Source organism: Theropithecus gelada, chromosome 9 (assembly GCF_003255815.1).
Source record: "Theropithecus gelada isolate Dixy chromosome 9, Tgel_1.0, whole genome shotgun sequence".
NCBI classification, from domain to species: Eukaryota; Metazoa; Chordata; class Mammalia; order Primates; family Cercopithecidae; genus Theropithecus; species Theropithecus gelada.
Window position 1 is genome coordinate 93,731,798 of NC_037677.1, and position 25,591 is coordinate 93,757,388.

Sequence of the window (25,591 nt, forward strand, 5' to 3'; positions counted from 1 at the left end):
TTATCGCTTTGCAAATCAAAGAAGGGGAACAGGTTGAGAACAGGCCCCCCAAAATCTGGTCCCAAAACTGGCCATAAACAAAATCTCTGCAGCACCGTGACATATTCATGATGGCCATGACGCCCATGATGGAAGATTGTGGGTTTACCAGAATGAGGGCAAGGAATCCTTGGCCCACCCACGGTGGAAAACCACTTAAAGGCGTTCTTAAAACCACAAACAATAGCATGAACGATCTGTGCCTTAAGGACATGCTCCTGCTGCAGATAACTAGCCAAACCCATCCCTTTATTTCGGCCCATCCCTTTGTTTCCCATAAAGAATACTCTTACTTCATCTATAATCTATAAAAACAAGGCTTATCATTGGCTTGCTGTTAATAAATACATGGGTAAATCTCTGTTCAGGGCTCTCAGCTCTGAAGGCTGTGAAACCCCTGATTTCCCACTTCACACCCCTATATTTCTGTGTGTGTGTCTTTAATTCCTCTAGCGCTGCTGGGTTAGGGTCTCCCCAGACGAACTGGTCTCAGCAGCAGCAGGTAAGTGTGTGTGTGCAGGGTAACCGCCCTTTATAAAACCATCGGATCTCATGAGACTTATTCACGTGGGGAAAAAAACCACCCCATGATTCAATTACCTTCAACCGAGTTCCTCTCATGACATGTGGGGATTATGAAAGCTACAATTCAAAATGAGATTTGGGTGGGGACACAACCAAACCATATAATTCCACCCCAGCCCCTCCCAAATCTCATGTCCTCACATTTCAAAACCAATTATGCCTCCCCAACAGTCCCCCAAAGTCTTTTTTTTTTTTTTTTTTTTTTTTTTTTTTTTTTTTTTTGAGACGGAGTCTCGCTGTGCCGCCCAGGCTGGAGTGCAGTGGCCGGATCTCTGCTCACTGCAAGCTCCGCCTCCCGGGTTCACGCCATTCTCCTGCCTCAGCCTTCCGAGTAGCTGGGACTACAGGCGCCCGCCACCGCGCCCGGCTAGTTTTTTGTATTTTTTAGTAGAGACGGGGTTTCACCATGTTAGCCAGGATGGTCTCGATCTCCTGACCTCGTGATCCGCCCGTCTCGGCCTCCCAAAGTGCTGGGATTACAGGCTTGAGCCACCGCGCCCGGCCAGTCCCCCAAAGTCTTAACTCATTTCAGCATTAACTCGAAAGTCCATAGTCCAAAGTCTCATCTGAGACAAGTCCCTTCTGCCTATGAGCCTGTAAAATCAAAAGCAAGTTAGTTACTTCCTAGGTACAATGAGGGTACAGGCATTGGGTAAATACACCCATTCCAAATGGGAGAAATTGGCCAAAACAAAGGGCTACAGGCCCTATGCAAGTCTGAAATCCAACAGGGCAGTAATTAAATCTTACAGCTCTGAAATAATCTCCTTTGACTCCACGTCTCACATCCAGGTCACACTAATGCAAGAGGTGGGTTCTCATGGTCTTGGGCAGCTCTGCCCCTGTGGCTTTCCTGGGTACATCCCCACTCCTGGTTGCTTTCACAGGCTGGCATTGAGTGTTTGCAGCTTTTCCAGACGCACAATGCAAGCTATCAGTGGATCTACAGTTCTGGGGTCTGGAGGATGGTAGCCCTCTTCTCACAACTCCACTAGGCAGTGCCCCAGTGGTGACTTTGTATGGGGGCTCCCATTCCACATTTCCCTTCTTCTGAACTGCTCTAGCAGAGGTTCTCCATGAGGGCTCCATCCCTGCAGCACATCTTTGCCTCGACATTGAGGCATTTCCACACATCCTCTGAAATCCAGGCTGAGGTTCCCAAACCTCAATTCTTGACTTCTGTGCACCCGCAGGCCCAAAACCACATGTAAACTGCCAAGGCTTGGGGCCTGTGCCCTCTGAAGCAATGTCCTGAGCTGTACACTGGCCCCTTTTAGCCATAGCTGGGACCCAGGGCACCAAGTCCAGGGACTGCACAAAGCAGCAAGGCCCTGGGCCCACCCACAGCATCAATTTTCCTTGTAGGTTTCCAGGCCTGTGATGGGAGGGGCTGCTACAAAGGTCTCTGACATGCCCTGGAGACATTTTCCCCATTGTCTTGGAAATTAGGATTTGGCTCCTCCTAGCAAGAGTGACCTTTATATAAGTTCCCAACAAGTTTCTCATCTCCATCTGAGACCACCTCAGTCTGAACTTCACTGTCCATATCACTATCAGCATTTTGGTCAAAGCTATTCAACAAGTCTCTAGGAAGTTCCAAACTTCCCCACATTTCCCTGTCTTCTGAGTCCTCTAAACTGTTCCAACCTCTGCCTGTTACTCAGTTTAAAAGTCGCTTCCACATTTTCAGGTATCCTTACAGTAGTACCCAGCTCTACTGGTACCAATTTACTGTATTAGTCTGTTCTCATGCTGTTAATAAAGACATACCAGAGACTCAGTAATTTATAAAGGAAAGACAGGTTTAATGGACTCATAGTTCCACATGGCTGGGGAGGCCTCACAATCATGGTGGAAGGCGAAGGGGGAACAAAGGCATATCTTACGTGGCAGCAGTCAAGAGAGCGTGTGCAGGGGAACTGCCCTTTATAAAAACATCAGCTCTTGTGAGACTTACTCACTATCAAGAGAACAGCACAGGAAAAACCCGCCCCCATGATTCAATTACCTCCCACTGGGTTCTTCCTACAACACATGGGGATTATGGGAGCTAGAATTCAAGATGAGATTTGTGTGGGGACATAGCCAAAGCATATCATTCCCTTTTTACTTCTAATATGTTGTTATATTTAAGAATTGTATCCTTGAAACTCTTACAGAAGACATATAGTTTGTATCTATTAACAATAAAGTCTAATGGCTTGTTCTAATCCTTATTATATAAACAGTCATCTATTATATAACCAACAAATGGGCATAACGCAAGCTAGAAAGGACAAGTTATCATATCTCAGTCAGGCAGAACTGAAATTCACCTGACTCATACAAACATACCCACAGTAAAAGCAATCACAACTTATAAGTGGTCCATTATACCCTAGGTACCAAAGCACTATTCCAGGAAAAATGACGGCACTTCTAAATACTAAATGTAACTAATCTACAAAGGACATTGTCAATACTACATGGATAATTAATAATAACAGTATAGTGAAAACAAGGCGTAGGTAGACTTCAAAGTTCATCTCTATTTCCTTGAAAAAGTATTACATGATTTAATTAACAGTCCACATCTTCAGTTGGTGGCTAGGAGATTCCTTCTTTGCTCTGAAATGATAATGTATTATGAGAAATAACAAAAATTAAAAACTAGGAATGTGTGTCCTCAAGCCAAAAAGCAACTAAAATAGAATTTAAAACGCTTGTCTCCTCAACCTTTTTACACACTAGTTATTTTTCCTGTTCAAATGCCAATGATAAAAGCCAAATAAAATTAGAAGCAACTTCGTCTTAAATCATTGACAAGAGCCTCTTTTTTTAACATCAGCTTATTTCAGTCAAGAAGCAAGGGTCAATATAGGACTATTGTTTATAATCACTGCCAATGAGAAATCACTACCCTACCAGGAAGACCATAAAAATCATAAAATGTGTAGCACCAAAAAGAGTCTTATAATTTATTGAGTCTAAACTAATCATTTTCTGGAATTCACATCACTTTTAATTCTGAATAACTGATTCAGATCAAATTAGCATTAACATAAAAATGTGTATTAATAGCAACCATTATATTCCTGAAACAGAAACACATACATACATACATAAAACTTTCAGACTTTTATTAATGTTCAGAGCAAAACTCAAGATTCTAACACTTTCAACACAGTTGACCCTTCCAGCACTAAACTGGATCAAATATTGTACACAAGTGAGAAAGAAACTAAAAGCAACATGTATAGTTTTTCAACAGAATTCTTCCTACCTGGCCATCACCCCCAAAACTACTCCCTCCTAAACAGCACAAACAGGGAGAAGAATAAACAGGTTCAAGACTGCTCCTAGCTATTTATAAGGAACATAAGAAAAAAAGATACCTTGGAACTCGTAACACATAAGTAACACGTAAACAATCTCAGTTTCTCTTCCCTTCTGTTTTTTCTCCCCTTTCTTCCCATGTTCATTCTCTCATTATGTCACACTTTAATTTCTTTAAGCTAGTTCTTTTCTTTTCCCCTACTTCCTCACTTTTTCTATGTGGACCATCTGGCAAAACAATACCTAAGAGATGGAAATAGTTAAAAGAGAAATCAAATGGAAGGTGAAAGATGGAAAAGAGTTATAGCGGGTTATTTCTCTTAAAGTTACCCCATATCACAAAGCCCACTAATCCCTTTCCAAAGAATACACAATACCACAATATAAAGCTAAAATTATCAAGAAACATGTTTAAGAACTTAAGAAATTTATAGGACTAAAGAAAAAACTACTGTATTTAAGCAAAAACAACCTTCCACTCTATGATATTGCAAAACAAACTAAATATACTAAAGTTCAAGAAAATAAATATATTTCTTACATAAGTGCTGAAAGCTTCTGATGAGGCATTGGTAAATCGAAGAGACAGGAAAAAAGCTTTCCCCTTGTTTGTTGTGACAAAGAAACTCTCCTTTCCCTGCCCCAGCACAGCCTACACACATTCCAGACATGTTAGAGGATACAAGGGCACATTATGAGGCCTGAAAGGCAGTACTTAGGACTCTGAGCACTCATCTGCAAATACAAAAATAGAGATAAAAAACTAGACCAGTTAATTAACTGTATTTGCCAATGCATAGATGAAGCTCAAAAGGAGACTCCCATCACCACTTCAGTTATACTAGATGAAACAGTTACAAATGTAAAAGCATAGAACAGGTAGTTTTGCAATATGGGGGAGGGGTGATCCCTACTTCACGTTACAGACAAAAAATAAATTCCAAACAAAATAAAGATCTAAATATGAAAAGCCAAATTTAAAAGCAGTAAAAAACACTATAGAATAAATTAATGCAACAGAGGAAGAGTTTCTTAAACAAGACATAAAAAGCACAATCCCCAAAGAAAGAATCATAAATTTAACTACATTAAATTTTCTGTATAACAAATGACACTACACACTAAATTTCTTAAAAATGAAGTCACAATGCCTCTAAAGAGAAATGGATAAAAGGGGAAGAAGAGTGGGAGAGAAACTTTTCACTGTATGCTCTTTTGTATTTTCTGGATTTTATATTCATGTGAACATACTATCCATTCATAATAAATAAATAAATAAATAAATCTAAAACTCTACAAGTAATAATAAAATGCAAGATAAGCCACAGATTGAAAAAAAGATGTTTGCCATGCATATAACCAAGGATCAGTGTTCAGAATGAATCAGCAATCCTAAAAATTAATAAGGAAAAGACACTTGACTCAACAGAAAATTAGTCAAATGACATGATCAGTAATGCGGAGAAGAGGGGACCTAAGACTAATAAACATAAAAAGAATCTCAACTTCACAAGTTATCAGAATAAAGCAAATTTAAAAATAGTACCTTTCCTTACTCATCACTTAGCAAAATCAGATTCAGGTGGTATATTTTTATTCTCAGTTTGCTATGTTATTTATTTATTTTTTTTTTAGACAGAGTCTCACTCTTGTCATCCAGGCTGGAGTGCAGTGGCACAATCTCGGCTCACTGCAGCCTCTGCCTTCCAGAGGAGATATGTATATTTATTTATATATTTACTTATTTATTTAAAATTGTGTATTGGTGTTTAATTTTATCAAATACTTATCGAAAATTTTTTGTGCATCTATTGATGATCATATAATTTTTTCCTTTATGGTAAATAATACTGATTTTCTATTGTCAAACCAACCTTGCATTTCTCAAATAACTCAACTTTGTTATGCTGTATTATCATTTTTATATGTTGCTGAATTTGGTTTGCTAATAGTTTAAATTTCCCATTCATTCATAAGTGTGATTAGTCTTAAATTTCCCTTTCTTATAATGTCTTCATTAGGTTTTATATCAAGGTTGTTCTAGCCTTATACACTCAGGTGGGAAATATGTCTTTTTTTTTTTTTTTTGTCCTTTTTTTTTTTCAGACAGAGTCTCACTCTGTTGCCTGAACTGGAGTGCAGTGGCACGATCTCAGCTCACTCACTGCAACCTCCGCCTCCCAGGTTCAAGCAATTCTCCTGCCTCAGTCTCCTGAGTAGCTGGGACTACAGGGCACATGCCGCCTCGCCCATCTAATTTTTTTTGTATTTTGGTAGAGACAGGATTTCATGGTGTTGCCCAGGCTGGTCTCGAACTCCTGAGCTCAGGCAATCTGCCCGCCCGGCCTCCCACAGGCATGAGCCACCGTGCCCGGCCAATGTCTTATTTTTCTATTTTCTGAAAAAATATATGTGAGATTAGTGTTATTTCTTCTTTAAATATGTGACAGAATTGGCTGATTAAGCCATCTGAACCTAGAATTTTCTCTGTGAAAAAGTTTTTCATTACACATTCCACTTATTTTGTGTTATGAGACTACTCACATTTTCCTTTACTTCTTGTGTTAATTTTGTTAAGTTGTACATTTCAAGGAATTTGTCTATTTCACATAAACCTTCAAACTTTATTGGTATAAATTTGTATATAATATCCTCTTATCTTTTTTAATATCTCTAGGTTCCATAGTAATGTCCTCCTCTTTGTTCCTGATACTGGTAATTTGTTTTTCAGCCGGGCGCAGTGGCTCAAGCCTGTAATCCCAGCACTTTGGGAGGCGAAGACGGGCGGATCACGAGGTCAGGAGATCGAGACCATCCTGGCTAACACGGTGAAACCCCATCTCTACTAAAAAATACAAAAAACTAGCCGGGCGAGGTGGCAGGCGCCTGTAGTCCCAGCTACTTGGGAGGCTGAGGCAGGAGAATGGCATGAACCCAGGAGGCCGAGCTTGCAGTGAGCTGCGATCCGGCCACTGCACTCCAGCCTGGGCGACAGAGCGAGACTCCGTCTCAAAAAAAAAAAAAAAAAAAAAAAATTGTTTTTCAATGTAATTAGTTTTGTCAAGGTTCCAACTTCTAGCTTTGTTGAACCTCTCTATTGTGTATGTTTATTGTTTATTTCATTAGTTTCTTTTTTTTTTTTTTTTCTTCCTTTGAGATGGAGTCTTGCTCTGTCTTCTAGGCCAGAGTGCAATGGCACAATCTTGGCTCACTGCAACCTCCACCTCCCAAGTTCAAGCAATTCTCCTGCCTCAGCCTCCCCAGTAGCTGGAATTAAAGGCACACACCAGCATACCCAGCTAATTTTTGTATTTTTAGTAGAGACAGGGTTTCGCCATGTTGGCCAGGCTGGTCTCAAACTCCTGACCTCAGGTGATCCACCCACCTTAGCCTCCCACAGTGCTGGGATTATAGGCATGAGCCACCATGCCCAGCTTATTTCATTAATTTCTGCTTTTGTTTTTTCTTTTTTTTTTTTTTTTGAGACAGAGACTCATTCTGTCGCCCAGGCTGGAGTACAGTGGCACTATCCTGGCTCACTGCAACTTCTGCCTCCATGGTTCAAGCGCTTCTCATGCCTCAGACTCCTGAGTAGTTGGGATTACAGGTGAGTGCCATCATGCCCAGCTAATTTTTGTATTTTTAGTAGAGACAGGGTTTCCCATGTTGAGCAGGCTGGTCTCAAACTCCTGGCCTCAAGCAATCCACCCACCTTGGCTCTCAAAATGCTGGGATTACAGGCATGAGCCACCACACCCAACCCACAACATTATTTTCTAAACAGCCAAAACTAAAAAAGCAAAATGTCCAGCAGAATTTTAATTTAATGGCTTTGTTTATTTGCAATGGAATATTACATAGTAATGAACATGGACAGACTCTAGCTATATGTACAATCATAGCTAAATCTCACAAATGAAAAGCAAAAGAAGCCACACACACACACACACACACACACACACACAAACATACAACTATATACTATATGACGACATATCAAATTTTAAAAATAAACGAAACTAGTATTTAGAGATATTTGCTTAAATGGTAAACTATAAAGAGAAGCAGAAATGTATTTACCATAATATTCAGGATAATGGTTACCTTTCATGGACAGTGATTAAGAGAAGGCATGAAGGTATGAAAGAGTTCCTGAGGCCGGGTACAGTGGCTCATGCCTGTAATCCCAGCACTTTGGGAGGCCAAAGCAGGTGGATCACGAGGTCAGGCGGACGAGACCTGCCTGGCCAACACGGTGAAACCCCCGTCTCTACTAAAAAATACAAAAATTAGCCGGGCATGGTGGTGGGCGCCTGTAATCCCAGCTACACGGGAGGCTGAGGCAGAACTGCTTGAACCCCGGAGGTGGAGGTTGCAGTGAGCTGAGATCGCGCCACTGCACTCTAGCCTGGGTGGCAGAGTAAGACCCCATCTTTAAAAAAAAAAAAAAAAAAGAGTTCCTGAAGTGCTAATAACGTTCTGTGGATAAATCATTGAGCTATGGGAAAAGGGGAGCATTTGAAGCAAATATGGCAAAATTTTAAGATTTGCTGAAGCCAGGTAATGGGAAGAGTATTGATTATATTATTCTATAAACTTGTATGTATAATCGACATTTCATGACAAATTTTTTTAAAGAAACCAAGTACTGGGCTGGGCACGGTGGCTCACGCCTATAATCCCAACACTTTAGGAGGCCGAGGCGGGCGGATCACGAGGTCAGGAGATCGAGACCACTCTGGCTAACACAGTGAAACCCCCCCGTCTCTACTAAAAATAAAAAAAATTAGCCGGGCGTGCTGGCAGGCGCCTGTGGTCCCAGCTACTGGAAAGGCTGAGGCAGGAGAATAGCGTGAACACAGGAGGCGGAGCTCGCAGTGAGCAGAGATCAGGACACAGCACTCCAGCCTGGGCGACAGAGCGAGACTCCGCCTCGAAAAAATAAAAAATAAAGAAACCAAGTAGTTTTGGCTTCAATCTCACTTCAATTTGATATAAATATTATAGAAAATCAAAGTATATACTAAAGATTAATTTCCTCATCACAAAAGTTTTTACACAGATGGCCAGAAGCAGGAAAATTAGTAGCTAGGTATGGGTATGTAGGCATACAGAAATAACAAGGGCTCTGGACAACTATCCCAAAGAATGATAGAGGTAAGACCCCTCAAAAAGAACAATTTGGGGTAGGTGGCCTGCAGGAGATTGACAGGATGTTGTGCATGGCAGCTTTCCTCTGGATACCAATGCTGAGGACACCATGTCAGGGCTCTCCTGCCCACTGCTGTGGGTCGCAACTCCAAGATAACCCCAGTGCCAGTGACATCCTTCCCATCAGTCACCACCCCAGCACCAGAAACCTATGAAGGCTGCAACAGCTGTGTTTCCTGTTTTAAAGCACTGTTAATAATACCTGCTTTTAGATAGAATGTAAAGAAGATGAGAGCTACTGTTCACATAATTCAACAGTTAGAGACTGTGGTGTGGTGAACAGGACAGACTTCTGTTCTGTGCCAACTGCCACTCTGGTGCCAATCAATTCCACAGTGACACATAGATCCAGTGTTTCACACTCAGTGAATCTGAGCAGATTTGCTGAGGCTTTGTATTTTGAGTTCACAATGACTTTTTATGGATTTTGTGGAAATCTTGGGAAACACAGAAGCCTAAAGGAAATAATAACTCCCAGTATCCCAAGTTAAAACCACAACTCTGCCTTTCTCTTCTACAACTCCCACCACAGTTACTACATCAGGTACAACAAATACCACTTTCACTCCAACCTCACAATCTGCGCAGAAGTCTACTTTTGATGCAGTCAGTTTTGCTGGAAGAACTGTCCTTGTCTTTGGTATACAGGCTATAGTTTTCTTTCTTTATAAATTCTACAAATCTAAGAATCAAACTTATACTCTGTAAACAGACCCATCACACTGATAAGGACTGGAGATTCATTCACGTAACTCACTGAAACCAAAATACTATCTTTCAAGATGTCCCACATGGAAGACGCTATTCCAGGATCTTTCAATTTCCAAAAGATGCATATAAGCTATTTGAGAGCATCATCCCTGAAGAAAAAAATCAGTTAAATCATTTTGTTCAACAGGAAAATTTTAAATATTCTGCATGAATCCTTGTGGCAGTCTTCTTTTATTTTAAATGGTTGCTGCTTTGGGATTATGTTTCTTTTTTTCTTGACAAGCCAAACATAACTTTCTGTAAGTGACAGAAAATGCTGTCTTGTGCAGACAATGTCAGGACTCTTAACAGTTTAAATTTAGTCACTTTAAAGCCTGAAAGCTGTATTATTTTCATCCTAACTCAAGATATAATTTAGTGAACAGAATTGAGAAGAGTGTGCCAAATGAGTATCAATCAGGTGGACTGTGCCCTATCATGTCAAAGCGGCATAAATCTATCAATCTAGTAATACTAAAAAAATAATAATTTGTATAACCTACTTATAGTCTACAATTACCACTTTTACCACTAGATGGAACCCTACATGTAAGGTGATATGCTCAGTGAAAGGACTGGAAACAATCCACAGCTGAAAAATCAATTACAGAAAAATGAAATGCAAGTGCTTCTAAGGCATGTTGAAGCCATGAATCTGCAAAATTCAAGGCAGTTTAAAAAAAAAAAAAAAACTGCATCCTGCAGATGTATCTTTTGGCTGACTATACCAAAACTGCATACCCACAAAACTAAATGTTTCCTCCCTGGTGAATTGCCTAACTTCATTTGTTTTCCAAGAACCACAACCTTGGCAAGATTTATCAAAATACGAGCTATATTTAAAGTTGTCTAAATCTGATTTACCACCCTCAGAGAAGTATTCACTCTCTCTTACTGCTTTTTCAACTCTAAAAGGCTCTGAAACATGGCTTTAACTGTGTCACTTTGTTGGAAAGCTGTTAGATAAGAAATACAACTATCAAAGAAAAGACTGTATTCTTCCCTCTTTCTACATATCAAATTTAAGGCAGTATCATGAAAGTTGTACATAAAGAGAGAAGAGAAAACTAAACAGGCCCTATATGCCCAAGCTGGTGGTGCTTTTTAATATCAGAGACAGTTCAACATTAATAAGTAGTACCACAATTCAGGGAACGATATCCAATTTCTTAGATAAAATTTTTGAAATATTTATACCCTAAGGTCTGCCCTTAAGAATAGCTGTGCAATGTTTTGTAGTATAAGCTACAAAATTATCTCTAATTTAGACTCCAAAAGTCTGAAAATATATTTGGCCCCTATATTTGATCTCAACCTAAACAAATTTCTTTCTTGCTTGCTTGTGTGTGTGTGTTTTATTTTAGTTTTCTTTTTTTTGAGACTGGGTCTCCCCTTGTTGCCCAGGCTAGAGCACAATGGCACAATCATGACTCACTGTAGCCTCAACTGCCTGAGCTCAAGCAATTCCCCTACATCGGCCTCCCAAGTAGCTGGTACCACAGACATGCACCACCAACACCTGGCTAATTTTTTTTACTATTTGTAGAAACAAGTCTTTCTATGTTGCCCAGGTCTCAAATTCCTGGGCCTAAGTGATCCTCCCACCTCGGCCTCCCAAAGTGCTGGGACCACAGGCATGAGCCACCACGCCTAGCCCAGATTTCAAACTAATAATACAACTTAACCAAAATTAAATTGGCAAACTATTCTGAGATGAAAAAACTCTTGATTGCCTACCTTCTTAACCTAAACATTTTTGGAATCCTAATCTAAGATTCTGCCCAATGGAATGACAATGTAATATTCTCAGTCAAGAATGATGAGTATCAATAATGCCAATGTATTGACTTATTTATTTGCTTGGTAATTTTTATCTTTTTGGGTGTCATATGAATAAGCATTAATTCTGTTGCTGACACCTTCCTTAATTTTCCTCCCTCACACTAGTGTACAATGGGAAGAAAGTTATTTGTATTAAGAAAGTAACATCTGGCAGGGCACGGGGGCTCACGCCTGTAATCTCAGCACTTTGGGAGGCCGAGGTGGGTGGATCACAAGGTCAGGAGTTCAAGACCATCCTGGATTACATGGTGAAACCCTGTCTCTACTAAAAATACAAAAAAAAAAATTAGCAGAGAGTGATGGCAGGCGCCTGTAGTCTCAGCTACTTGGAAGGCTCAGGCAGGAGAATGGCGTGAACCCGGGAGGCGGAGCTTGCAGTGAGATGAGATCGCGCCACTGCATTCCAGCCTGGGCAACAGAGTGAGACTCTCTCAAAAAAAAGAAAAAAAGAAAGTAACATCTGGCACAGCGGTTCACATCTATAATCCCAGCACTTTGGGAGCCCGAGGTGGGCAGACTTTTAAGTGCCATGAGTCTCAGGCACTTATAACTGGAAGTACTTCTATGTATGATCAGATTAGGTCCTAAAAGACTAATTCTATATTCATTTGTTCCAAAGTCCAGAGTGACACATACTATCCAAGAGACAGCTAATGGTTTTTGTTCTGGCATATGACTTGTTCATATCTACAGAAGCTCACAAATTGAAAATTCTTAAGAGTTTCTGGCGGCCAGGTGCAGTGGCTCACGCCTGTAATCCCAGCACTTTGGAAGGCCGAGGTGGGCGGATCATGAGGTCAGGAGATCGAGACCATCCTGGCTAACACGCTGAAACCCAGTCTCTACTAAAAAAATAAAATAAAATAAAATTACAAAAAATTAGCCGGGCGAGGTGGCAGGCGCCTGTAGTGCTAGCTACTCAGGAGGCTGAGGCAGGAGAATGGCATGAACCGGGGAGGCAGAGTTTGCAGTGAGCCGAGATCACGCCACTGCACTCCAGCCTGGGTGACAGAGCGAGACTCCGTCTCAAAAAAATAAAAATAAAAAAAGTTTCTGGCCAGGCACAGTGGCTCATGCCTATAATTCCAACACCTTGTGAGGACAAGGTGGCAGGATCACTTGAGCCTAGGAGTTCAAGACCAGTCTAGGTGACATGATGAGACTCTGTCTCTACAAAAAAAAAAAAAAAAAAAAAAAGAAAGAAAGAAAATGTTTTTAAATTAGCCAGGCATGATTGCTTGAGTCTCTGGTCCCAACTACTCAGGAGGCTGAGGTGGGAGGATCACCTGAGTCCAGGAGGTCAAGGCTGCAGCGAGGTGTGTTCTTGCCTCTGCCACTCCAGCCTGAGTAATAATAGAGCGACACCCTGTCTCAACAAAGAAAAGACTTTCTATACTTTTAGTCAGCCAGAAGTATTCAATATTCCACAAACTTAACCATAAATCTTTTCACCAACCAGCATAGGAAGGTGAATTGCTTTTCTGAGACATATGGTACCCACACAAGAAATTAGCCACTCATGTGTCATTTAAAATCAATCCAATCATGATCTACTGATTCCTTTGTAACTTTAAGGTATTGTAAGGTATAGGGACAAAAATCAAGGTAAGTCTCTGGCCTCCAGGAATTGAAAATTCACTAAGTGCTACACGATTTCAAATAGTAGCTGAAGACCACAACACAAAAGAAGATACAAGATCATTAATAGCCAAACCCATGATACAGACAATAAAGGCTCTAAGAATTCAGGAGAGACTCTTTCACCCATATACAAGAGATGTGAGCTAGATCTTAAAAGACGAGTAGGATTTAGACAGTGGGGGAAAAATGATAGCTAATACTTAAGGTGCTTTTTGGTTTCTCGGGGTTTTATTAAGAAACATAAAGTGTTTTCACCACACATTAGTGGCCGACCCTTTTCAAAACATAAATTTAAAGAGAGGTACACGGGGAGTTACAGAGACAGCACAGTGGACATCTGCTGCTTTTGCCTTCCCAGTATCTATTTTCCCCTTCCTTTGGTAACAGCACCCCCATTTTCTTTTAAGCAATAAACTTCTCAGCCAGGCGCAGTGGCTCACACCTGTAATCCCAGCACTTTGGGAGGCCGAGGGGGGCGGATTACAAGGTCAGGAGATGGAGACCATCCTGGCTAACGTGGTGAAACCCCGTCTCTACTAAAAATACAAAAAATTAGCCGGGCATGGTGGCGCCCGCCTCTAGTCCCAGCAACTCAGGAGGCTGAGGCAGGAGAATGACGTGAACCTGGGAGGTAGAGTTGCAGTGAGCCAAGATCGCGCCACTGCACTCCAGCCTGGGTGACAGAGCGAGACTCCGTCTCAAAAAAAAAAAAGAAAAAAAAAACTTCTCCCCATCTTTCAAACCTATGCGATCTGGTGGTCACTGGCTGTGAGCATGTCACCCAAGCTTAACCAACTGAAACATTTTATTCCCTTCACGAATCCAGGCAAAGGCCCGCAAGTCAAACCAGGACAAAAAGTCTCAACTCCAAGACTCTAGTGAAATCCTAAAATTGCTAAGTTGGTGGGATGTAAGACTGACACCGTTGGTGGTCCATTACTGCCACTTTTTATACAGAATCTGCCTTCTTAGGAAGCAAAAACAGAGGAAACCAGATCTAAGACAGTAAAGAGGTAGATATCTAGTGACACTGAGATTTGAGATTTTCCATACAGATTAAACCATACTTGATTTATCCCCTGGGCTTTTCAGTTTCTTGAGCCAATTTTAGAGTCTCTTTTTGCTTAAGCTAGTTTTAGTTTCTATCGCATATAACTGAAAGAATCCTAACAAATATGAATGTGTAAGTCTGTTTGTCCCAGTATGAATCTGAGCCCTCCCTTCTGTATCTTCCCCTTCAGAGCAATGTCTCTGCCATTCAGTCAACCATGGCCATGCCATCTCCAGCAAGGTCTGGAACTCTGCCCTAGGGAACCTCTTCCTTGTACATTCTATCTCAGCCGATTCCTGTATCTATTTCTGTATTTTTTAGAGATCTCTTTACTTCTTACTAGCCAATCCCTTGTTACTCGAATCCTCAGTTATAGTTAATAACCTATTAAACATTCTCTGTTTAAATTACTATGTAGTTTCCTTTCTCTTTTTTTTTTTTTTTTTTTTTTTTTTTGAGACAGAGTCTCGCTCTTGTCACCCAGGCTGGAGTGCAATGGTGCGATCTTGGCTCACTGCAATCTCTGCCTCCCGGGTTCAAGTGATTCTCCTGCCTCAGGCTCCCGAGTAGCTGAGATTACAGGTGCCTGCCACCATGCCTGGCTAATTTTTGTATTTTTAGTAGAGACAGGGTTTCACCATATTGGCCAGTCTGGTCTCGAACTCCTGACCTCAGGCAATCCGCCCACCTCAGCATCCCAAAGTGCTGGGATTACAGGCATGAGCCACCGCGCCCAGCTATTACTATGTAGTTTCTATGGCCTAGTTGAACTTGGTTTATATCAGGTAATAGTAGCAAAACATCAGCACAAAATAAATAGACTCCAGCATCTGTGGAAACAACCCATCCTAAAAGATGGTTAGTAAAAGTGTAGGTGAAAGTGTTCACTGAAGGTGACCAGAGGGCATCTTCGGGAGGCAGTGTGGTTCACCGGATATCTCGCAGGCTTTGGGGCAGACAATCTGGGCTTTGATTCTGAGTCTGCCACTTCATAACCGTTCTCAGTCTCGGTTTCCTCATCTCTAAACTAAGTATAATAATTCCTCATGGGGCTGCAGTGAGGACTAAAAAAGAAAATAATTGTATTCCAGCCAGGCGTGGTGGCTCACGCCTGTAATCTCAATTACAGTGAGTGCAGTGAGCTGAGATCATGCCACCGTACTTCTGCCTGGGCAACAGAGCAAGACTCAGTCTCAAAAAAGAAAAAAAAGAAAGAAAGAAAATACTTGTATTTCAATCACTCTTTTGCTATACTGTTTCCAACCGGAAATGATGCACTTATTGGGAGGAAATTGTGAAACCAAGATATAGAAATCAGGTCTTGGATAGGTCACATTTTAGATAACAGACAAAGTTTAAGACTCAGAAGGAACCAGATGTGGTGGCTCACACCTGTAATCCCAGCACTTTGGGGTGCCAAGGTGGGAGGATGGCATGAGCCCAAGAGTTTAAGACCAGCCTGGGCAACATAGTGAAACTTCATCTCTATTAAAAAAAAAAAAAACAAAAAACTATCTCAATGTTAATAATGGTTGTATCTATCTGGTAAATTGGAGTGGCTTATTTACTTTTTTTCTACATATTTTTCTTTTTCCTTTTTTTTTTTTTTCAGAGACAGGGTCTCACTCTGGCACCCAGGCTGGAGCACAGTGGTGTCATCATAGCTCACTGCAGCCTCAAGCTCCTGGGTTCAAGCAATCCTCCCACTTCAGCCTCCCCAGTACCTGGGACTACAGGTGCACACCACCACACCTGGCTTTTTTCTCTTATTTTTATTTGTATTTTTTGTTTTTTGTTTTTGAGACAGTCTCACTCTGTTGCCCAAGCTAGAGTACAGCGGTGCAATCTCGGCTCACTGCCAAGTCTGCCTCCCAGGTTCAAGCGATTCTCCTGCCTCAGCCTCTTGAGTAGCTGGGATTACAGACATGCAACACCACGCCCAGCTAAATTTTTGTCTTTTTAGTAGAGACAGGGTTTCACCGTGTTGGCCAGGCTGGTCTCAAACTACTGACCTCAAGTGATCCCCCACACCTTGGCCTCCCAAAGTGCTGGGATTACAGGCGTGAGACACTGAGCCCAGCCTCCGGTTTCTTTCTACATATTTTTCTAGCCTTCTGTAGTAAATATTATATAAGTTTATTTCATAGCAGGGAAAGAGGGGAAAAAGTATACACTGGGGTTTTTTTGAGGCAGTCTTGCGCAGTTGCCCATGCTAGAGTGGTGGCATAATCACGGCTCACTGCATCCTCGACCTCCCAGGCTCAAGCAATCCTCCTGCCTCAGCCTGCCTAGTAGCTGAGACCACAGGCGTATGCCACCATGCCTGGCTAATTTTTTTTATTTTTAGTAGAGACAATGTCTTGCTAGGTTGCCCAGGCTGGTCTCAAACTCCTGGGCTCAAGTGATCCTACCACCTCAGCTTCCCAAAGTGACAGGATTACAGGTGTGAGCCACCACTCTCAGCCAAACTATACACTCTTAACAAAAAAGAAAGAAAAAAAAAAAGTATATATTTTTTTATTCCTTTTTTTTTTTTTCCTGTGAGACTGAGTCTCGCTCTGTTGCCCAGGCTGGAGTGCAAAGGTGTGATCTCAGTTCACCACAACCTCCACCTCCCAGGTTCAAGCAATTCTCCTGCCTCAGCCTCCCAAGTAGCTGGGATTACAGGTGCACGCCACTGCGCCCAGGTAATTTTTTGTATTTTTAGTAGAGACAGGGTTTCACCATGCTGGCCAGGCTGGTCTTAAACTCCTGACCTCAGGTGATCTGCCCGCCTCGGCCTCCCAAAGTCCTGGGATTACAGGCATGAGTCACTGTGCAAGGCTGAAAGTATATACTCTTAAAGCTTCAATGGATTTGTAGGTTATAGATGCTCCATATAAAAAATGGCTGGACACAGAACAATGCAAATGTAGTTAACATTAATTAACTATACACTTAATAGGTAAGATGATACATGGTTATGTTTTTTAATACAATTTTTTTAAACAAATTTATTTTTATTTTTACTTATTTTTTTTTTAACAACAGGGTCTCAGTCACCCAGGCCAGAGTGTAGTGGTGGGATTCTAGCTTCCTGCAGCCTCAAACTCTTGAGATCAAGTGATCCTCCTGCTTCAGCCTCCCAAGTAGCTGGGACTGTGGGTATGTGCCACTATATCCAGATTAATTTTCTTTCTTTTTTTTTTTTTAGAGAGAATCTCTCTCTCTCTGTCGCCCAGGCTGGAGTACAGTGGCACGATCTCAGCTCACTGCAACCTCCACCTCCCGGGTTCAAGCAATTCTGTCTCAGCCTCCCCAGTAGCTGGGATTACAGGCACCCACCACACACCCAGCTAATTTTTATATTTTTAGTAGAGACAGTGTTTCACCATGTTGGCCAGGCTGGTATCGAACTCCTGACCTCAAGTGATCTGCCCGCCTCAGCCTCCCAAAGTGCTGCAATTACAAGCATGAGCCACCACACCTGGCCTAAGCCAAATTTAATGTTTACAACAAAAAGTGTACAGATTTCCAATATCACTCTTTATAATACTACCAACCCACTTGTTCTGACCAAAGAAAACTTGTGCAACAGTATCTGCTTTGCTTTATGCTGTGGTTTCATGCCACTTACCAGTTTATGCAGATTAATTTTAAAATTCTATTTTCTTCCTTCCCCTCCTTCCAAGACAGGCCTTGTTTACAAATATGATCAAACTCTCAACCTGATCATTGATAAAATGTAAAATAAAACCATATTCAAGAAAATCCCCTGAAGAAATCTACTCCTCATTACCCTTCAGATAGAATTTAACAGCACAGGCCAGGCACGGTGGCTCACGCCTGTAATCCCAGCACTTTGGGAGGCCGAGGCAGGCGAATCACAAGGTCAGGAGATTGAGATCATCCTGGCTAACATGGTGAAACCCCGTCCCTACTAAAAATACAAAAAAAAAAATTAGCCAGGCATGGTGGCGGGCACCTGTAGTCCCAGCTACTCAGGAGGCTGAGGCAGGAGAATGGTGTGAAACTGGGAGATGAAGTTTGCAGTGAACCGAGATCGCGCCACTGCACTCCAGCCTGGGCGACAGAGCAAGACTCTATCTCAAAAAAAAAAAAAAAGAAAAAAGAATTTAACAGCACAAATACAAAACTAGATTCAGATATTTAAACCAGGTTTTCTCACTTACCTTGTGATATAAGGACAAGTCTTCCTGGGATCAATAAAGGTTGAATCATTTTTCTCAAAGGAACACATTACTGTCTTATTACAGAAAAAGCAATTAACAAAAAAGGCTCAGGCCAGGTGCAGTGGCTCACACCTGTAATCCCAACACTTTGGGAGGCCAAGGCGGGTGAATCACCTGAGGTCAGGAGTTTGAGACCAGCCTGGCCGACATGATGAAACCCATCTCTACTAAAAATACAAAAATTAGCTGGATATGGTGGCACATGCCTGTAGTTCCCAGCTACTCAGGAGGCTGAGGCAGGAGAATTGCCTGAACCCAGAAGGCGGAGGTTACAGTGAGCCAACATTGCACCACTGCACTCCAGCCTGTGCCACAGAGTGAGACTCCGTCTCAAAAAAACAAGGCTCAGGAAGTCATGTTTACTAACCAGTATTCCATACCTAAGGTATACATAAATTAACAGGATATAGAACCCTTTCCACATCTTCAGGCACCTCCCCTGTCCTCCAGAAACATTTCCAGGCATTCTACAGTCTGTTCCTAAGCTGGCTCTTCATGTAATAATAGTTAGCACTTTCTTTTAATGTTTCTTTTTAATTAAAAAATACTAAGCTGTGTGTATTTCCCTACTGCCAATTATGAGGAGAAGTAGCTTTATTTCATTTCTGGCTTTCGCCTTTTCTCTTTGACCCTTAAAGGTCTCTATTATGTTTATACTGTTATTGGTAAAGTGGATAGTTTCTTTTTTTGTTTTTGTTGTTGTTGTTGTTTGTACAGGGTCTCACTCTGTCACCCAGGCTAGAGTGCAATGGCAGGATGATGGCTCTTTGCAGCCTCCACCTCCCGAGCTCAAGTGATCCTCCCACCTTAGCCTCCCAAGTAGCTGGGACCACAGGCGTGCATCACCACACCTGACTATGTGTTTTTATGTTTTTATAGAGTCTCCCTATGTTGCCCAAGCTAGTCTCGAACTCCTGGCTTCAGGTGATCCTCCTGTCTCTGCCTCCCCCTCCCAAAATACTGGGATTACAGGCGTGAGCCACCATGCCTGGCAGTGGATATTTGCTATTTGTGAATTCCCCTTTAGTACTGTCCGCTTAAGAGTAACTTGAAAGTATAACAAATGGGCTGGGCGCGGTGGCTCAAGCCTGTAATCCCAGCACTTTGGGAGGCCGAGACGGGTGGATCACAAGGTCAGGAGATCGAGACCATCCTGGCTAACACGGTGAAACCCCGTCTCTACTAAAAAATACAAAAAAACTAGCCGGGCGTAGTGGCGGGTGCCTGTAGTCCCAGCTACTTGGGAGGCTGAGGCAGGAGAATGGCGTGAACCCGGGAGGCGGAGCTTGCAGTGAGCTGAGATCCGGCCATTGCACTCCAGCCTGGGCGGCAGAGCGAGACTCCGTCTCAAAAAAAAATAAAAAAATAAAAAAAATAAAAAAAAAAAAAAGAAAGTATAACAAATGAAATGTGTTGGCCGGGCGCGGTGGCTCAAGCCTGTAATCCCAGCACTTTGGGAGGCCGAGGCGGGCGGATCACGAGGTCAGGAGATCGAGACCATCCTGGCTAACATGGTGAAACCCCGTCTCTACTAAAAATACAAAAAACTAGCCGGGCGTGGTGGCGGGCGCCTGTAGTCCCAGCTACTCGGAGGCTGAGGCAGGAGAATGGCCTGAACCTGGGAGGCGGAGCTTGCAGTGAGCCGAGATCGCGCCACTGCACTCCAGCCTGGGTGACACAGCGCGAGACTCCGTCTCAAAAAAAAAAAAAAAAAAAAAAAAGAAATGTGTTAAATTGTAAAGGACCATTCTACTTAATAAAGACCAGAAACGGAAGGGAGGGGGTGTTCCTCATCAACAGGTCAAAAACATAACACGGGAATCTTTATAGGCAGAGCAATGTTTCCTTGTTTAAATCGTTGGCCAGGTGCAGTGGCTCACACCTATAATCCCAACACTTTGGGGGCCAAGAGGAATGCTTGAGCCCAGGAGTTTGAGGCCCACCTGAGCAACATAGGGAGACTCAGTCCCTAGAATAAATTTTAAAAATTAGCTGAGTGTGGTGGCGCATGCCTGTGGTCCCAGCTACTTGAGAGGCTGAGTTGGGAGGATTGCTTGAGCCCAGCAGGTCATGGCTATAGTGAGCCATGATCGTGCCACTACACTTCAGCCTGGGTCACAAAGTGAGATCCAGTCTCAAAAAAAAAATCATAATAAGTTTTTAAAAATAAATCTTTTGGCTGGGTATGATGGCTCACACCTGTAATCCCAACACTTTGGGAGGCTGAGGCAGGCGAATGACCTGAGGTTGGGAGTTCGAGACCAGCCTGACCAACATGGAGAAACCCCGTCTCTACTAAAAACACAAAATTAGCCAGGCGTGGTGGCATATGCCCGTAATCCCAGCTACTCGGGACACTGAGGCAGGAGAATCGCTTGAACCCAGGAGGTGGAGGTTGCAGTGAGCCAAGATCATGCCACTGCATTACAGCCTAGGCAACAAGAGCAAAACTCTATCTCAAAAATAAATAAATATAAATAAATATTTTATTAAAAGCAGTTAAACCATTTGTAATTATTAGAAGCAGTGTTAAAATACTGATGAAAAAACATAAAGCTGGGCAGTTCTAAATGATCACATATTCTGCATTCAATATTTAAATATGTATTCATCTGTGCAAATCAGACCATTTTTTCCTCTTCTTTATGGAATACAAGGGCCACACTATCAACAGAACATTAGAAAGATTAATAGGCCGGGCGCGGTGGCTCAAGCCTGTAATCCCAGCACTTTGGGAGGCCGAGACGGGCGGATCACGAGGTCAGGAGATCGAGACCATCCTGGCCGACACGGTGAAACCCCGTCTCTACTAAAAAATACAGAAAACTAGCCGGGCGAGGTGGCGGGCGCCTGTAGTCCCAGCTACTCGGGAGGCTGAGGCAGGAGAATGGCGTGAACCCGGGAGGCGGAGCTTGCAGTGAGCTGAGATCCGGCCACTGCACTCCAGCCTGGGCGGCAGAGCGAGACTCCGTCTCAAAAAAAAAAAAAAGAAAGATTAATACCTGCAGCCGGGCACGGTGGCTCAGGCCTGTAATCCCAGCACTTTGGGAGGCTAAGGTGGGCGGATCACGAGGTCAAGAGATGGAGACCATCCTGGCCAACATGGTGAAACCCCGTCTCTACTAAAAATACAAAAATTAGCTGAGTGTGGTGGCACACACCTGTAGTCCCAGCTACTTGGGAGGCTGAGGCAGGAGAATCGCTTGAACCTGGGAGGCAGAGGTTGCAGTGAGCTGAAATCGTGCCACTGCACTCCAGCCTGGCGAAAGAGCAAGACTCTGTCTCAAAAAATAAATAAATATATAAATAAATAAATATATAAATAAATAAATAAAGATTAATCCCTGCAGAGCGAGAAAGAATTTATTTATCACCACGAGAAAATATTTTTCTTAGAAATGACAGACTAGGCCGGGCGCGGTGGCTCAAGCCTGTAATCCCAGCACTTTGGGAGGCCGAGACGGGCGGATCATGAGGTCAGGAGATCGAGACCATCCTGGCTAACCCAGTGAAACCCCGTCTCTACTAAAAAATACAAAAAATTAGCCGGGCGAGGTGGCGGGCGCCTGTAGTCCCAGCTACTTGGGAGGCTGAGGCAGGAGAATGGCGTGAACCCGGGAGGCGGAGCTTGCAGTGAGCTGAGATCCGGCCACTGTACTCCAGCCTGGGCGACAGAGCCAGACTCCATCTCAAAAAAAAAAAAAAAAAAAGAAATGACAGACTATTATTCACTAATTATTGACCACCTACACAAAGCTAAGCACTGGGAATATGTAATAAATACATATGTGTGTCCTGCCCTCAAAATGCCTTACAGAAACCCCAAACTTCTCTTCTTTTTTTTTTTTTTTTGAGATGGAGTCTCACTCTGCTGCCCAGGCTGGAGTGCAATGGCGCAATCTCGGCTCACTGCAACCTCCACTTCACGGGTTCAAGCGATTCTCCTGCCTCAGCCTCCCGAGTAGCTGGGACTACAGGTGCATGCCACCATGCCCCGCTAATTTTTTTTTTGGATTTTTAGTAGAGACAGGGTTTCACTGTGCTAACCAGGATGGTCTCGATCTCCTGACCTCACGACCCACCCGCCTCAGCCTCCCAAAGTGCTGTGATCACAGGCGTGAGCCACCGCACCCGGGTTCTTTTTTTTTTTTTTTTTTTTTTGAAACGTAGTCTCGCTCTGTCGCCCAGGCTGGAGGGCAATGGCACGCTATCTCGGCTCACTGCAACCTCCACCTCCCGAGTTCAAGCAATTCTCCTGTCTCAGCCTCCCAAGTAGATGGGATTACAGGCACACGTCACCACACTCGGCTAATTTTGTGTATTTTTAGTACAGACGGGGTTTCACTGTGTTCCCCAGGCTGATCTCGAACTCCTGAGCTCAGCTGATCCACCGGCCTGGGCCTCTCAAAGTGCTAGGATTACAGGCGTGAGCCATTGCGCCCGGCCCACTTCCCTTTTACAATATGGAATTGATGAAATGGTTTCAGGTTCAGGTAAGATTGTGTGAATACCTACTGATCATGTAATTAACTAATACTCTCACTCAAAATTTAAATTCAACTGGCAATAGACTACAAAGAAATTCAGGCCAGGCGCAGTGGCTCACACCAATAACCCCAGCACTTGGGGAGCCTAAGGCAGGAGGATCACTTATGCCAGGAACTCAAGACCACTCAGGGCAACATGGCGAGACCCCGGTTTCTACAAACAACAACAACAACAAAAACACTAGCTGGGCATAGTGGCATGTGCCTGTAGTCCCAACTACTCAAGAGACTGAGGAGGGAGGATCAGTTGAGCCCAGGAGGTTAAGGCTGCAGGGACCTGTGATCGCACCACTGCACTCCAGCCTGGGCGACAGAAGGAGCCCCTGTGTTTTAAAAAAAAAAAAAAGAAAGAAGGAAAAGAAATTCAAACTACTCTTGCTATGGAATAGTATTTTATTTGTCCTCAGATTTTCACCAAAAATTTAGAATTTTTTAAAGAACTGGATGAGGGATGATCTAATCAAATGTATCAATCACCTCTACACTTCCCGGGCAAAACAAAAATGATCAACCATTTATAGGCAGCTTCAAGAGTGGAAAACTCTTGCGTATCATATTTTATTTTATTTTTATTTATTTATTTATTTTGAGACGAAGTCTTGCTCTGTCATCCAGGGTGGAATGCAATGGCACGATCTCGGCTCATGCAACCTCTGCTTCAGCCTCGAGAGTAGTCGGCACTACGGGCACCCACCACCACGCCCAGCTAATTATTGTATTTTTAGTAGAGACGGGGTTTCATCATGTTGGCCAGGCTGGTCTCGAACTCCTGACCTAAGATGATACGCTCGCCTCGGCCTCCCAAAGTGCTGGGATTACACGCGTGAGCCACCAAGCCCGGCCCCGTATCATATTTTAAATAACACACTCAACCACGCTCATCTGGGCTCAGGAAGAAGTCGGGTCACAAAGTCATTAGTTTCCCAAGATTCTTGGAATCTCCTATTCGGTACAAATGGAACCAAAAGACGCCAAACCGAAGTATTTTACTGAGTTACGCTGGAGCAACGTAAATAAACTCAATCTATTGAATTATACCAAAAACAAAATTGCAACCAATCAAGACAACTTAGGTCTCAAGGCTAAGGCAACAGCACCACCTCGAAATTCTCTCCTGGAAACGCTAAATCTCGGTGTGGCTGTTTAGGAAAGAACACCCTGTGGAAATAAAGTCATGATGTCCTGGACTACAGATCCGTCTCACATCTGCTCCTTAGTTGTTCAACTTGGAAGAAGAAAATCTATCGCGTAGAGTTGTCATTATAGGCTAAGCTCAATGCTAGCTTTAAATGGATTGTCTTATTCAATCTTGACTCTTGGAAATAGGCATCCTCATGTCCCTTTGCAGATGAAGAAACTGAAGTCGAGACCAGGTTTAAAAACTGGCCCAAGGACTCAACACCATTTCCAATTGACACTCAAATCCTTGCTCGGACCTGAATGCACTAAGTGCCTTGGGGAAGATGTGAAAAGCTGTGTGTTACAGTGAGGAATTCGCTAAACAGCCCTGGTCTTCCGTTTCCTCGCCATCAAGAGGAGTCTCGGCGCCAAGGCGATCAGCGCTGCCACCCCAGCTGGACGTCCGCAGCCAGCGCAGCGGGCGGAGCCCCCTCGGGCAGCGGCAGGACGGAGTGGGGGGCTTGGCTGGAGCCCAGCGCCGAGGCCCTACCCCCGCGCCTCAGCCCCTGCAGGCGCGACGGTGAGAAACGCCATGGGAGAAGGAAACAAAGCCCGAACCGTGCGTCACCATGACCCAAGGCAAAGGCGGCAGGACTAACATCCCAAGGCCGCGTTTCCCAGGAAACTGGACCAAACTCAGCTCACCTCCGGCCGGATTCGCGGGCTGGTACCTCCCCTTCACTCTGTGCCTCAGTCGCCATCTTCGTCAGCAAACTTCTTTCACCGCCCCACTTTAGTCCCGCCCCCACATATTTGGATTGGCTAATATGTTTTCACCTCTTCCGTGCGATTGGATGACTCGACCGCCCCTCCTCAACCTGAACTGTTTAATATGTTATTGGTCTATTCAAATGACTAACCGTCATTGGTCGTTCCCAGCTCTGGCGGAAAAAAAAGGAAGGGGCGGGGAAGACTACCCAGCCCCGAGGCCTGCCGGGAGTTGTAGTTTCTCATTTTGATGACCCCCCCCCTCCGATTCCACAGACTTTTAGGTTCAAGTCAGAAATCATCAGCCTATGCTCAAATTTTGCCCTGATATGTAAATCACGGAATTATAGAACTGTCAACTTTGAAAGTGCCTCATCACGTTCTAAAATTCAAGACTCCGTACCCTGTATCTCAGCATCACACAGTATACACAATAACAAACCTACTCGTGTACCCCCTACATTTAAAATAAAAGTTGAAAATAAATAATT

The 25,591-nt window shown here is 43.2% G+C and overlaps 1 protein-coding gene and 1 pseudogene across 1 annotated transcript in view; one reads left to right on the plus strand and one right to left on the minus strand.

Moving 5' to 3' along the window:
• ARHGAP19 (Rho GTPase activating protein 19) overlaps positions 1-25,116 on the minus strand; it is a 78,101-nt gene extending 52,985 nt beyond the window's left edge. Inside the window, exon 1 of the mRNA XM_025396917.1 lies at positions 25,038-25,116. Within this exon, the coding sequence (XP_025252702.1) occupies positions 25,038-25,093 (56 nt within the window). The 5' untranslated portion in view covers positions 25,094-25,116. The remainder of the gene's footprint in view (positions 1-25,037) is intronic.
• On the plus strand, positions 9,088-9,858 carry LOC112631714 (annotated as a pseudogene).
• Positions 25,117-25,591: the final 475 nt, after the last annotated feature.